At 38.4% G+C, this 13,838-nt stretch overlaps 1 protein-coding gene across 10 annotated transcripts in view; it reads left to right on the forward strand.

The window, feature by feature from the left end:
- The window catches only part of SPECC1L (sperm antigen with calponin homology and coiled-coil domains 1 like), a 170,460-nt gene that overhangs the window by 91,491 nt on the left and 65,131 nt on the right, over positions 1–13,838 (forward strand). For all 10 annotated transcript variants that reach the window (XM_033954779.1, XM_033954788.1, XM_033954783.1 and 7 more), the window contains one exon: positions 12,224–12,317. In XM_033954779.1, the coding sequence (XP_033810670.1) occupies positions 12,224–12,317 (94 nt within the window). The remainder of the gene's footprint in view (positions 1–12,223; positions 12,318–13,838) is intronic.

Below are 13,838 nucleotides of genomic sequence, written 5' to 3' on the forward strand. Positions count from 1 at the left end.
TATCCTGAAAACCTTCCAAATTTCTCTATCAATTCAAGTAAGCATGGAATGGAAGTTTCTGGGTTCCTCAAATAAAGCAGTATATCATCTGCATAGGAAGAAAGTTTATATTCCCAATTCGAATAAGGAATATCCCCTTTGCTTGATTAATGGCTAATAACAAGGGTTCTAGAACAACATCAAAGAGCAAAGGAGACAAAGGACAACCCTGTCTAACCCCCCTTTGCAAGTTAAACCGATCTGACAAATTATTATTAATGTATAATCTTGCACCAGGAGAGCTATACAGTGTCTGAATCATTTGAATAAAACCAGAACCTATACCAAACCATTCTAATGCCTGGTACATAAAAGTCCATTCAGCTCGATCAAAGGCTTTTTCTGCATCCAAAGAAATTAAGAAAGCTGGATCATTAATGTTTTTTGTTAAATTTAAAGTATGAAAAGCCAATCTAGTATTATTAGAAGAATGTCTTTTTGCAACAAATCCTGTTTGGTGAATATCAATAATAAAAGGGAGAGCTTTAGCCAATCGTAAAGCCAATACTTTAGCAACAAGTTTTCTATCCACATTTATTAATGAAATAGGCCTGTAATTTGAAACCAAAGTGGAATCTTTGTTTGGCTTTGGCAAAACAATAATGAATGAATCAGCCATAGTACCTGCAATGCAACCTTTATTCAGTTGATACTGATATAAATTTAACAAATACGGTAAAAGGGTAATTTAAAATGATTTATAGAACTCGACAGCAAAACCATCACCACCTGGAGCGGATCCAACTCTAAGAGATCTCAATGCTATTTCTAATTCTTTTAAAGATATAGGTTCTTCTAAACTTCCTTTTATATGATCAGGAATCTTCGGTCCATTAATTACATTTAAAAATTCTAAACCATCCTTTCCTCTATCTCCATAAAACTCAGAACAATACAGGTCTTTGTAAAAAGTAAAAAATTGCTGTAAAATATTTTCAATTTTAGTATGTGTAACTCCTTGTTTATCTTTAATTGCAATAATTTTTGTTTTCCTCTTTTTTGCTTTAAGATAATTTGCTAATAATCTCCCCGCCTTATTTGAGTTTCCATAATACTGAGATTGCTGATAAAACAAATCTTTCCTTACAAATTGAGATAACTCATTATATTTGGCTTTTGCTTTTAGTAGAGTTTGTAAAGTACTTTGTTCCCACCTATTAACTAATTTATTTTCCAATATCTTAATTTCTTTCTCTAAATCAGAAAATTGTTTTCTAATATATGCCGAATATGAAATAATATTACCTCTCATAGTTGCTTTAAATGCATCCCATAGCGTTTCTATATTTATATCTGCAGAGGTATTAATTTGGAAAAATTCAATCATTTTTAATTTAAAATCTTCAAGAAATTTTGAATCAGCAAGCAAAGTATTGTCAAATCTCCAAACTGGTTTAGAACAAATTTGATCATCAGATTGCAACTCAATCCACATACCACCATGATCAGACAAAATGATAGGATCTATAATGGACTATTTTATTAGAAACAAAAATATAATCAATCCTTGAAAAGGAATTATGGACCTGTGAACAAAAGGAAAATTCTCTTCATTAAAATGAAGAATACGCCATATATCTATTAAATCACAATATTGTACCATATTATCTAACCCTAATGATTTTATAATTTTACTTGGTCTTTTATCAATAATTGGATCCATTACAGCATTGAAATCTCCAGCCACCACTAAATTAAAAGCAACCAGTGGCAACAATAACTGTTGTAATTTTTAAAAAAAACTCCATCTGACTCGTATTTGGAGCATATACATTAAACAAGTCCAGGGTAGTATTTCCCATGCCCATTTTAACATGTACCCACCTACCTAAAGGGTCCGAAGCAATCATATGAAAATCAGCTGTACATTTCCTATTAACTAAAATGGCAACCCCAGCTCTTTTCCCCACTGCTGGGGCAAAAAAGCTTTTAGAAACCCAACCTCCTTCCAATTTCTTAGATTCTATTAATGACAGATGTGTCTCTTGGATAAAATATACATCAGCATTTTGCTTCTGAAGGAAAGCTAACATTTTCTTCTTTTTGATTTGATGATTAAGGTCATTGACGTTTAAGGAAAAAATCTTAATCTCCATCCAAATTCCCATGTAGAAACCAACAATAATATGTAAACTTGTTTAAATTGAAATGACTAGACACCAGCACACCTAATAAATTTAATAATAAATAAAATTGATGCAATACGGGGGGGTATCATCGACAACTTCCTTACCCCTAGTTACAAAAAAAAAAAAAAAACAACCCTCATCCTTCCCAAACCACCCCTTAAAATTGACTGCCTTGGAACACGCATAGGACATATAATCACAATACCCCCCCAGGCAACATAATAAACATATCCATCTTCTTAAAAAACAATAATATGATGATAATTCATTAAACCCGAAACAACAATAATGTAACATAAATACCCCAGATAATAAAATAATCACAAAAACAATCATATCAAAGTATTCATATACAGTCACACTTAAGAGACAGAAGTAGTAATTAATAAATCAGTAAATTAGCTTCCCAAACTTTAAGAAATATAGAAAAATTCCCATTTAATCAACCATTAAAATTAAATTCATCTATTAAGAAAAACATACTTTTAAAAAGTTCATATTTAGAATTCCATAAAACTTTTAAAAAGATGCTTTATAAAATTGAACTCATAACCATCCCCAACCATCATTATAAAATAAAACATATCTATTGAATCCCCTTTGAAAAGATCATGAAAATAGATAGATCATATGCAAACATAATATATTGCAATCATAACTGGTATGCAATTTAATACACCAATCAGCAATAATATAAAAATAAAAATCAAATCAAATAAAACAATAGCTTAAGTCAAATTTCATTAAAGCATGACCCAATAAAACCTTATAACACTCCATGCTATAAAACATAAATCATCTTGACAAACAAATATTTACCATTCAATGTACATACACAGAATATTCCAATCAATATATCAAAACCCTAACCATTTAAAGAAAAATCTAAGAAAGAGAGCACAGCAAGAACAAAAAAAGGCTACACTCTCATATTACAACAGAGAATAGTAATATAAAACCTCTCAAATATTTCTCTGTAGAATTCTAACATAAACCTAGTTCACACAAATTATGAACATAGATTTATCCCATATAACAATGTAATAGGACAAAAGAAACAGAGATCACCAAGATCAACAAATTAAAAAAACATAAACTGACATAATATAACAAATTTTCCAAAGCTATGGATGAGAAACAACAATAAATAAAACCATGACTTGATCTGCAAGATCACCCTTGAATTCACTACAAAGTCACATCCTTCTCCCCTACCCACCATCCACTCTCCTGAGCTTCAAACTTGCACCATCTCTTCATCCTTTACCCAAACAACTCGGGATGCTTCTCCTGTCTGGTCCCACCCTCTTGTCCCTCCGTCAACTACCACTGACTTTCTTCCTTCTCTGAAATCACAGAGGAAGAAACAGCACAACTTCTATCTTCAGCCAAGCTTACTACATGCCCCTCAGACCCTATTCCCACCCCTCTACTTGACCCCATCTCACATACTGTTATCCCTCCCATATGCCATATTCTCAATCTATCTGTTTCCATGACAACTCTCCCTGCTGCCTTCAAACATGCAGTGGTTAAGCCACTTCTCAAAAAACCTTTGCTGGATCCCACCTGCCTGTCCAACTATCGCCCTATCTCCCTTCTTCCTTTCCTATCCAAGATACCTGAGCGTGCTGTTCTCCGTCGCTGCCTGGACTTCCTTTCAACTCAACAGATTCTCGATCCTCTATAAACTGGCTTTCACCCCCAACACTCCACAGAGACTGCTCTCACTAAAGTCTGCAGTGACTTGTTCATGGCTATATCTAAGGCCTATACTTGATCCTCATTCTCCTTGACTTGTCTGCTGCCTTTGATACTGTTAATCACAGCTTACTCCTCATTATACTGTCCTTCCTTCGATTCCATGAATCTGTCCTCTCCTGGTTTGTCTCCTACCTTTCCCACGCACCTTTAATGTATGTATTGGTGGGTCCTGTTTTGCTGCTACTCTGCTAGCGGTTGGCATACCCCAGGATTCTGTCTTAGGACCTCTTTTCTTCTCTCTCTACAACTCTTCCCTCTGTGCCCTGATCTTCTCCCATGGCTTCTAGTATCACCTATATGCTGATGACTCCCAGATCTATCTCTCTACACGTGAAATTTCACCTAAAGTCCAAGAAAAAGTCTTTGCCTGTTTCGCTGACATTACTGCATGGATGTCCTGCTGTCATCTGAAACTAAATTTGTCCAAGACTGAGCTTCTCCTCTTTCCTCCTAAACCCTCTGCTGCTCCTCCTTCTTTCTCCATCTCAGTAAATAAGTCATTATTCCAATCTCCTCTGTTCGCAACCTTGTCGTTGTCTTCAATTCTGACCTCTCATTTTCTATGCACATCCAACAAGCTGCTAAGACCTGTCACTTCTGTCTCTTCAATATCGCCCAAATTCTCCCCTTCCTCTCTGAGCACACTATCCGGACCCTTGTTCACGTTCTCGTAACCTCATTCTTAGATTATATTACATTAGTTTCTTTTATTCCGCCAATACCTTGCAGATTACAAAAGGAAGAGATTCTGGTCATTTCCAGAAGATTACAAGGAAGCTATTGGTTATAACATTTGGAGTCTGGTGATGGAGTGAGGATATTGGTTGCAATCTACTTCTGGTCTTTTCTCTGCAGGAATGGGTCACATTGTTTTGACCCCATTCCTGAAGAAAGCTGACTTAGACCCATCATCACCATCTAGCTATTGACCTATAGCAAATATTCCTCTACTGACTAAAATGTTAGAATCTATTATATCTGCTCAGCTTTCATCATATTTGGAGAGATTTTCCATTCTCTTATCTTGCCAACATGGATTCAGACCTAATTTCAGTACCGAATTTCTATTGTTCTCTTTAATCTCAAAGGTTCAGCAATTGCACTTGCGTAATAAGTTTGCAATTTTGCTACAATTCGATCTATCAGCAGCCTTTGATACCATTCACCACGATATTCTGATTTACCAACTTTCTGAGATAGTTATTGAATCCATAGTCTTAGACTGGTTTTTGAAAATTCCTACAATCTCATAACAACATAAGAATTGCCACTGCTGGGTCAGACCAGTGGTCCATCGTGCCCAGCAGTCCACTTCCGCGGCAGCCCTTAGGTCAAAGACCAGTGCCCTAATTGAGTCTAAGAGCCTTACCTGCGTACGCTCTGGTTCAGCAGGAACTTGTCTAACTTTGTCTTGAATCCCTGGAGGGTGTTTTCCCCTATAACAGCCTCCGGAAGAGCGTTTCCAATTTCTACCACTCTCTGGGTGAAGAAGAACTTCCTTACGTTTGTACGGAATCTATCCCCTGTTAATATGAATGGCACTATGTCACCCTCTTAGAAGCTACTCTGCGGAGTCCCGCAGGGAATACCTTTGTCTTATATCCTTTTTAACATCTACATGACTACTTTGAAGCTTTTCCGTTTATCTCCCTGTGAAACACTATACACGTATGCAGATGATATCTTTGTTCTCCTTAAGAGACTAATCTTGTCGGGAACATAATAGATTGTATAACGAAACTCCAGTCTTGGGCCCTTACTATACAAATGGAGCTGAATGAGTCCAAAACAAAATTACTTTGGCTTAGTCCAAAATTAGAGCAGCTACCTTCCATTCTATTGCCTTCAGGATCCTCAATGCAGATTGAATTCTTAAGTAAAGTTTTGGGTGTCATTATAGATTCAATGACCATCTTAATTCTCTGTTAAAAAAATGTTTTTTTCAGTCTCTATATGTTGAGAAAAGTGAGATCCTGTTTCCATCAACAACATTTTGCTGTTCTTGTACAATCAATTATTCTTTTGAGGCTGGATTACTGTAATTCGGTCTATTTAAGCTTGACAAAGACCAGTTGATCCAGAATACTGTGGCCAGGCTGATCTTTGCATAAATTAAATTTGATCATGTCTTTCTGCTTTTGCCAAACCTTCATTGGCTTCCAATAGTTTCCAGGGTTTATTTTAAATGCACCTGCTTAACATTTAAGATCTTGCATGACATCTTCCCTCCTTTAATTCCCCTGTCTTGGGATTCTGCAAGATCTGATATTACCAGATCTACTCAGAAATTCAAATTGTCTTCCTATGCCGAAAGGCATTATCTACATTGGCAAATTAGGGAAGTCTCTACTTTTCAAAATTACTGAGTTTTGGAATAATCATCCTGTTCAACTGTGCGATCTGGGCTCTTTCCAACTATTTCAAAAACATCTGAAAACTTGGCTATTTTCAAAGCTGTAAATTCCGCTTCTCCCCTTAACTATTCCAAAATCATATTGTATTTGTTCTCTTTGCTAATTTTTGTAAACCATGCCAAGCTCTATTGTTTATAGAAAAGATGTGGTATATAAGCCTAAGGTTTAGTTTAGTTCTAACTGGTCTCCCACAATGTTGCCTCTCCCCCTTGTAATCTGTGCAAAACTCTGCTGTATGACTCATCTTCTGCCAACCTCGCTACGCTCATGCCACCCCTCTCCTTAAGTCACTTCACTAGCGCTCTATCCATCATCGCATACAGTTCAAGCTCATATTGCAGACCTACAAGTGTGTTCATTCTACTGCCCCTCAATATTTCTCCTCTTTTCTCACTCCTTATACACCTCCCAGAGAACTCTGTTCATCAGATAAGCTGCTCTTAGCTTTACCCTTCTCTTCCACTGCCAATTCCAGACTTCGTTCCTTTCATCTAGCTGCCTCTTATGCCTGAAATAAATTACCCGAGTTTGTCCGTCAAGCCCCTTCCCTTGTTTAAAAGCAGACTGAAAACCCACCTTTTTGATAAAGCCTTCAATCCTTAACCCTACTCTTCTGCCCTCCAATCCAGCCAGCTGATTAACCTTTTCCCTTAACTGTATCCATGACATCCTGTTTGTCTGTCCTAGCTGTATAGATTGTAAGCTCTTTCGAGAAGTGACTGTTTTCTTTTTCTTTGTGAATCTGTACAGTGCTGTGTACGTCTGGTAGCGCTATAGAAATAATTAATAGTAGTAGATATACAGGCCTCCTTCACAGACGGAAGAAGTGGACAGACATTTAATAGTAGACATTCAGAATATATCTAAAAAAGGAGAAGTTATACTAATAGGTGATTTTAACATGCCAAATGTTGATTGGGGTATCCCTTTGTGGGGTCTTGGAGAAGTAGAGATCCTGGATTCTCTACAAGAAAACTGTTCCAGCAGTTGGTAATAGAACCCTTGCGGGATGGGATCATACTGAACTTAGTGCGTATGCTTACAAACGGGGAAGGTGTTTCTGATGTTACAGTGGGTGATCATCTGGCATCCAGTAATTCACTGCATGGTACAGTTTAATATTAACCGGAAACAACAACACCCACAAAGGTGAAACTGCCTTCAGAACTGGATTAAAACTTGTACTTTATTGCATAAATTCTGAACAAATATATTTCCTTAGAAAACCAGGGAACAATTTATGAATAGGAGATCAGAAAAATAATTCAATATACGCAGATAGACTGACTCCAAAAATAGAAAACTGTCTACAGAGAGTGGTCAAATCTTATATACTCTACTCAGAGATATGAAACTCAAAAAAGGAAGGCTAAAAAGCCACCTTTGTAAGAAGAGTTCACCTTCCAGTCATTGCGATGTTTACAAAAGATCACTCTCTGAGACTAGATGGAAATTTTGTGTCAAATGTTTCAATAACTTAGTTGCAACTGTTTCAATAGGCAGTGTCCTTAGAAATGCTTCAATTGCTTCCAACAATCATAGTATGCATAGGATACATTGTCCAAAAATAGATGCATATAAATAAAGGCACCTAGCTTGATTATGGGGGGTCCCAATGTGGCCCCATTTCAGTATCTGCTTCAGCAGACCCGACAGGATGATTCAAAAGAGCTTATGTTCAAAAAATGCTTGTTCTTCATATGGCTGTTAAATATCCATGCCGACTATGCTGTTTTAATCATTACTAAGCTTACTCTGAGCGGAGTATATAAGATTTGACCACCCTCTGTAGACAGTTTTCTATTTTTGGAGTCAGTCTATCTGCGTATATTAAATTCTGAACAAGACATATGACCCGACACTGACAGTATTTTGGCTCTTGCCTGCCTCAGAGGTCTGAAATAAACATAAAAATATCATGTAACAGAACATCATAAATACATATACACAAAATCATCAAAAGAAAATATCAAAAAATCACCACCAAAACGCATTTATAAATCAAAATAGATAATAAATCACATCATCCGTAATCATCTTTGTGTGTGAACAAGAGGCATAGAAAAAAAAATAATAATAATGATAATTAAAATGACAAAAAAATCTCTTTAAGCGATGAACTCCTTGAATATATATCCTTTTGTTCTACAGAGCAACATCGTCCACACTTAATTCAAGTAAGCTTGATACCAGTCATGTTTATGATCATAGGTATAAAAAGTCCTCATTCAGATGTAAAGATTCTAGACTTTAGAAAAACTAACTTTGTTCGGATGAGGGATTACGTCGAGGAATTGTCTGGTTGGGAGCATCTGGAAGGAGTAGAAATGCAATGGTTAAACTGAAAGGAGTTATTGTAAGGGCAACAGACCTTTTTGTGAGGCAAGTAAGTAAAAGTAAGAGGAAAAGAAGACCACTTTGGTTCTCAAAAATAGTTGGTGAGAAGGTAAGGAATAAGAGGTTAGCTTTTATAAACTACAAAAGATCGCAGGAAGAGGCAAAAATATCTGGAAAAGTTAAGAGAGGCTGGCACAGTAAAACAAGGAGACAAGACATTTTTTAGATATATCACCGATAGGAAGAAATGCAAAAGTGGCATTGTGAGATTCAAAAGTGAAGGGGAGGAATACGTAGACGTTGATAAAGAAAAGGCTGAATTGCTTAACAAATATTTCTGTTCTGTTCTGAAGCACCAGGAGTGAGACCACAGAAGACAAATGTGAATAGGGATGGAAGAGTGGTAAACTCTGATCAATTTTCAGAGGGTTGTGTTTGTAAGGAGCTAGATAAATTAAAGGTTGACAAAGCGAGGGGGCCAGATAGTGTACATCCGAGGGAGCTGAAGGAACTTAGGGAAGTTCTGGTGACTTTGCTGACTGAACTTTTCAATACTTCGCTAGTCGGGAGTAGTACTGGAAGGTCAGATGTGGTCCCTCTACACAAAAGTGGAAGTAAGGAAGAAGTAGGGAATTACAGGCCAGTAAGTCTAACTTCTGTGGTAAGCAAATTAATGAAAATGCTTTTGAAACAGAGAATGATGACGTTTCTGGAATCTGGTGGATTACAGGACCAGAGGAAACATGGATTCACTAGAGGGAGGTCTTGTCAGACAAATCTGATCAATTTCTTTGACTTGATGACCAGAGAATTGGATAGAGGCAGAACGCTAGATGTGGTTTATTTAGATTTTAGCAAAACCTTTGACAGTGTTCCACATAGACGTCTAATAAATAAACTGAGTGCCCTTGGGATGGGCCCCAAAGTGACGGGCTGGGTCAAGAACTGGTTGAGTGAAAGACAACAGAGGGTAGTGGTTAATGGAGATTGCTCTGAAGAAAGGGATGTTACCAGTGATGTGTCTCAAAGTTTTGTTCTTAGGCCTGTTGTTTTTAACATTTTTATAAGCAATATTGTCGAAGGGCTGTCAGGTAAGATTTGCCTCTTTGCATATGATACCAAAATCTGCAATAGATTAGACATCTCGGATGGTGTGAATAACATGAAGAAAGACCTAGCAAAGCTTGAAGAATGGTCAGAAATTTGGCAGCTAAAATTTAATGCTAATAAATGCAAGGTCATGCATTTGACTGCAAAACCCCAAAGGAACGGTACAGTTTAGGGGGTGAAGAATTTGTGTGCATGACAGAAGAGCAGGACTTGGGTGTGATTGTTGTGATGATCTTAAGGTGGTCAAACAGTTTGAAAAGGTGATGGCGAAAGCTAGAAGGATGCTTGGGTGCATAGGAAGAGGTATGGCCAGTAAGAAAAAGGAGGTATTGATGCCCCTGTATAAGACTCTGGTGAGACCTCATTTAGAGTATTGTGTACAATTCTGAAGACCTCACATTCAGAAAGATATAAAAAGGATGGTGTCGGTCCAGAGGAAGGCTACTAAAATGGTGCATGGTCTTCATCATAAGGCATATAGGGATCTTTATCTCAATATGTATACTTTGGAGGAAATGTGGGAGAGGGGAGATATGAGAGAGACAGTTACAGTTAGTTTATTTGATATACCGCTTTCTTAACAATTATAGTTAAATCAAGGTGGTTAACAAACAATAAAATATCTAAAATTAGGTGTTTAAATACGTATGTGGCGTAAGTGCGCCTGAGTCGAATTTGTTTCATTTGAAAGGAAGCTCTGGAATGAGTGGGCTTAGGATGAAGTTTAGAGGTGACAAGCTCAGGAGTAATCTAAGGAAATATGTTTTTACAGAAAGGGTGGTAGATGTGTGGAACAGTCTCCCGGAAGAGTGGTGGAGACAGAGACTGTCAGAATTCAAGGTGTGGAGTAGGCATGTGGGATCTCTTAGAGAGAGGAAGAGATAATGGTTACTGCGGATGGTCAGACTGGATGGGCCATTTGGCCTTTATCTTCCATCATGTTTCTATATTTTCAAAACTGATTACAAGTTAGAGCAATTAAGAGTCCAATTCTATTTATCCCAATTCTCAGTTTCTGTGGTTGAGATGAGAGACTTTTCAGGGCATCATCTATATGTGTGTCAAGGGTGACAGTGGTGAAGTAGAACAAAAATCACAATTGGCCAGACTGGTGTCAGGAGTGTGAGATATACCAAGCCAGTGATGATAGCCAGACCAGTGTCAGAGATGCAGGATGGGCCAGGACAGCAACCTTGTTCATACGTTTGCCAGTTGCGCAGGATGTAGATAGAGATTGCTTACTGAGAAATCTTTGTACTTTGTACCCATATTTGTCAATAAATATTATATTTTGTGATGGGGATGTAAGGCATTGCAGTCTAGGTGTCTGAATTTAAGTGCCTTTCATAGTATGCACGCGAGTACATAGAATACTAACACTTATGCACGAAAGTGCCAGCAAGGTGCCTAAGCACTTTTCTGTAACAGAAAGCATGTGTGACGATATTTAAATGCAAGTTGGGGTATATACATGAGTAGGCTCCCAGTTACATGTGTAAAGGAATACTGTAAGATAGGGATATCCCTTCTACATTCACATGCCTGTACTTATGCCAGCTCTATAGCTGATGCAACTGCGGGCTTACAAGTGTGGGAACAAAAAATATCTTCACCCAAAAAAATCTTCAAAACATCACCCATGGAACAAAAAGGAGAAGTGTCCCATGCAGTAAACAATAACGCACAAAACAAAGTGGAACATGTAAATGGTCAGAATTCTGTTATCTGTTTAATATACCGTAGTAGGTGAAAGCAAGGTTCAAAAAAGTGCCAGTACACTTAATTGATTTTGCTTGAGTGCATTGCCATTTTGTTGAACCTTGCTATCACTGTGATTGGTCTGTGCTTTATCAATGTCTTTGTTAAATGCCTTTGATCTGGAGGAGAAGGGATTTGAGATCCCTCCCATGAGCATGATGGGAAGGAGATGAGTTGTCCTTGGAATAAGGATCTGCTCCCTGTGGCCCAGGGAAGAGATGCTGGCAGTTATTCCCTCTACCCTGCTTTTGATTCCTTTTCCAGTTCTTGCTTCCTCTCTCTGTAAAGGCTTATTAAGGGCTTCATAATGGTTAAATCCATTTAGGGACTTTTCTTTTGTGTGTCATTAACTATAAATCTGTGTTACCATTTGCTGAGCTAGGAGGGTCTTTCCTCGTAATCCAGAAAGGTACATTCTCTTTTCTTGGCAGGCCAAGGGTTCTGGCACACCACTTTCAGTGACAAATTTATCTAAAGACAACAATAACCTCAAGAATAACCTATCCATAATATGTAAACCGCTTTGGTTGTATTGTATTGTATATCAAATGCATGACCCATTTCCACTTGACTGGTGAATGTGTCGTAATGGCACATGTAATCAAAGGAAATGCTGTTTGGAATAGCCTGCAGTCTTGCCCTACCTCTGACTTCTTTATTGTATTGTTTTAGAGGCACTCCATAAGTGGCCCAATATCATCTGCTACCAAATCACTAGCTACGTTGTCTGACAAGAGGCCTAGTTATGCAGAAATCCCTGGTCAAGGTAGGTGTCTTTTTTTATTTTTTTTTTAATGAAACATTTTATTCATTCATTAAAAGATTATCTGCCAGGAATCTTATTTTCTAGAAGAAAGGGTACAGTAGCCTTGACAAATGGGTTTCTTCCCTTCACCCAAGGATTGCAGAAGGCATCATCTACATTTTTCAACTCTGCCTCCTTGTTTCACTGGGCAGTGCCTAAGCTCCTCAGTTTTTTCCTTCTGTAAATGAGAAAAGAAGATGTCTCCTTTTTTTCTGCTCTGCTTTATTATTTTGGGGATTTTATCTGACTTTTGAGGTTTCCTGGTGCTACAGAGGTTCCCAGAAGGACAACTCTGCTTGGGAGAAGATAGTGTCTCTGGATCAGAGGGCCATAGCTGGGGGGAGAGGGGGAGGGGCAGCCCTTTTGCAGGAAAACAATCTAGCTGGCCTGCACTAATTTGTGGGATAGCTTGGGTCACATTCCCCGGGAGCTCGGCTTTCCCCTAATTTATCATACAGTTGAGCACAGGCTAAGCAGCCCCGTGTTGGTCTAGAAGACTAGCAGGTGCTGGCTACATTCCACCCCACCCCCACCCGAAGATGTGTGAAGAGCTACTGCGGTCAAGGGTCAAGGTTAAGGGCAACCCAAAGAGATAAGTGGCTGAAGAATCCTCTAGGCTTGTCTGAGGCAGAAATCTCAAATGGTCCAACTGCAGTGTGAGCTGATGCAGGCACAGCACCAAACAGTTCTATGAGTACATTCTATTACTATCTATGGGAGACTTTGGGGTGGTTGAAGAACTGGATTTTTGAGGGTTACTGGTGCTTCCTTTTCCAAAAACCCCTTTCCTTAATTTTCGGAAGCTTTATATAAATCTCCTTGACTGTTTTCTGGATCCAAAACACTGCTGCGGTGGCCATCTTGATTTCTTGATTTTATTTTAAAAGCTTCTGTCTGTCTCAGAACACTTCATTTTGGATAATAAATGATTTTTATTGGCTCCCCTGTATCATGCCAGATTTGGGCTGGCTGGCTGAGGTGCATCCATGTGCCACAGGGCACGTGGGGGGAAGCACTGGGCTTAGCTGTCTCTGTTCCCTGTAGGGCAGTGGTTCCCAACCCTATCCTGAAGGATCACCAGCCAGTCGGGTTTTCAGGATAGCCCTAATGAATATGCATGAAAGATTTGCATATAATGGAGGTGACAGGCATGCAAATTTGCCACATGCATTAGGGTTATCCTGAAAACCTGACTGGCTGGTAGTCCCCCACGATAGGGTAGACAACCACTGCCCTACAGGGAATAGAGACGGTTAAGCTCAGTGCTCCTGCTCGTTTGTTGGGGCATAAATCTCCCTCAAACAGCGACTCTGCGTTGGTGGCATAATGCAAATGCAGAGACACCTTTGAACCCCTGAGGACACAAGAAGTTCTCAGCAGAAATCCTCAGGAGATCCAGGTCAGACATTTGACACTGATTTTGTAAGTTTGAAGCTTATGTGAAGTATAAAGCATCTGCACAGTCTGTAGTATCGCTGGTGG

The sequence above is a fragment of the Geotrypetes seraphini genome, chromosome 8 (assembly GCF_902459505.1).
Source record: "Geotrypetes seraphini chromosome 8, aGeoSer1.1, whole genome shotgun sequence".
Lineage (NCBI taxonomy): Eukaryota > Metazoa > Chordata > Amphibia > Gymnophiona > Dermophiidae > Geotrypetes > Geotrypetes seraphini.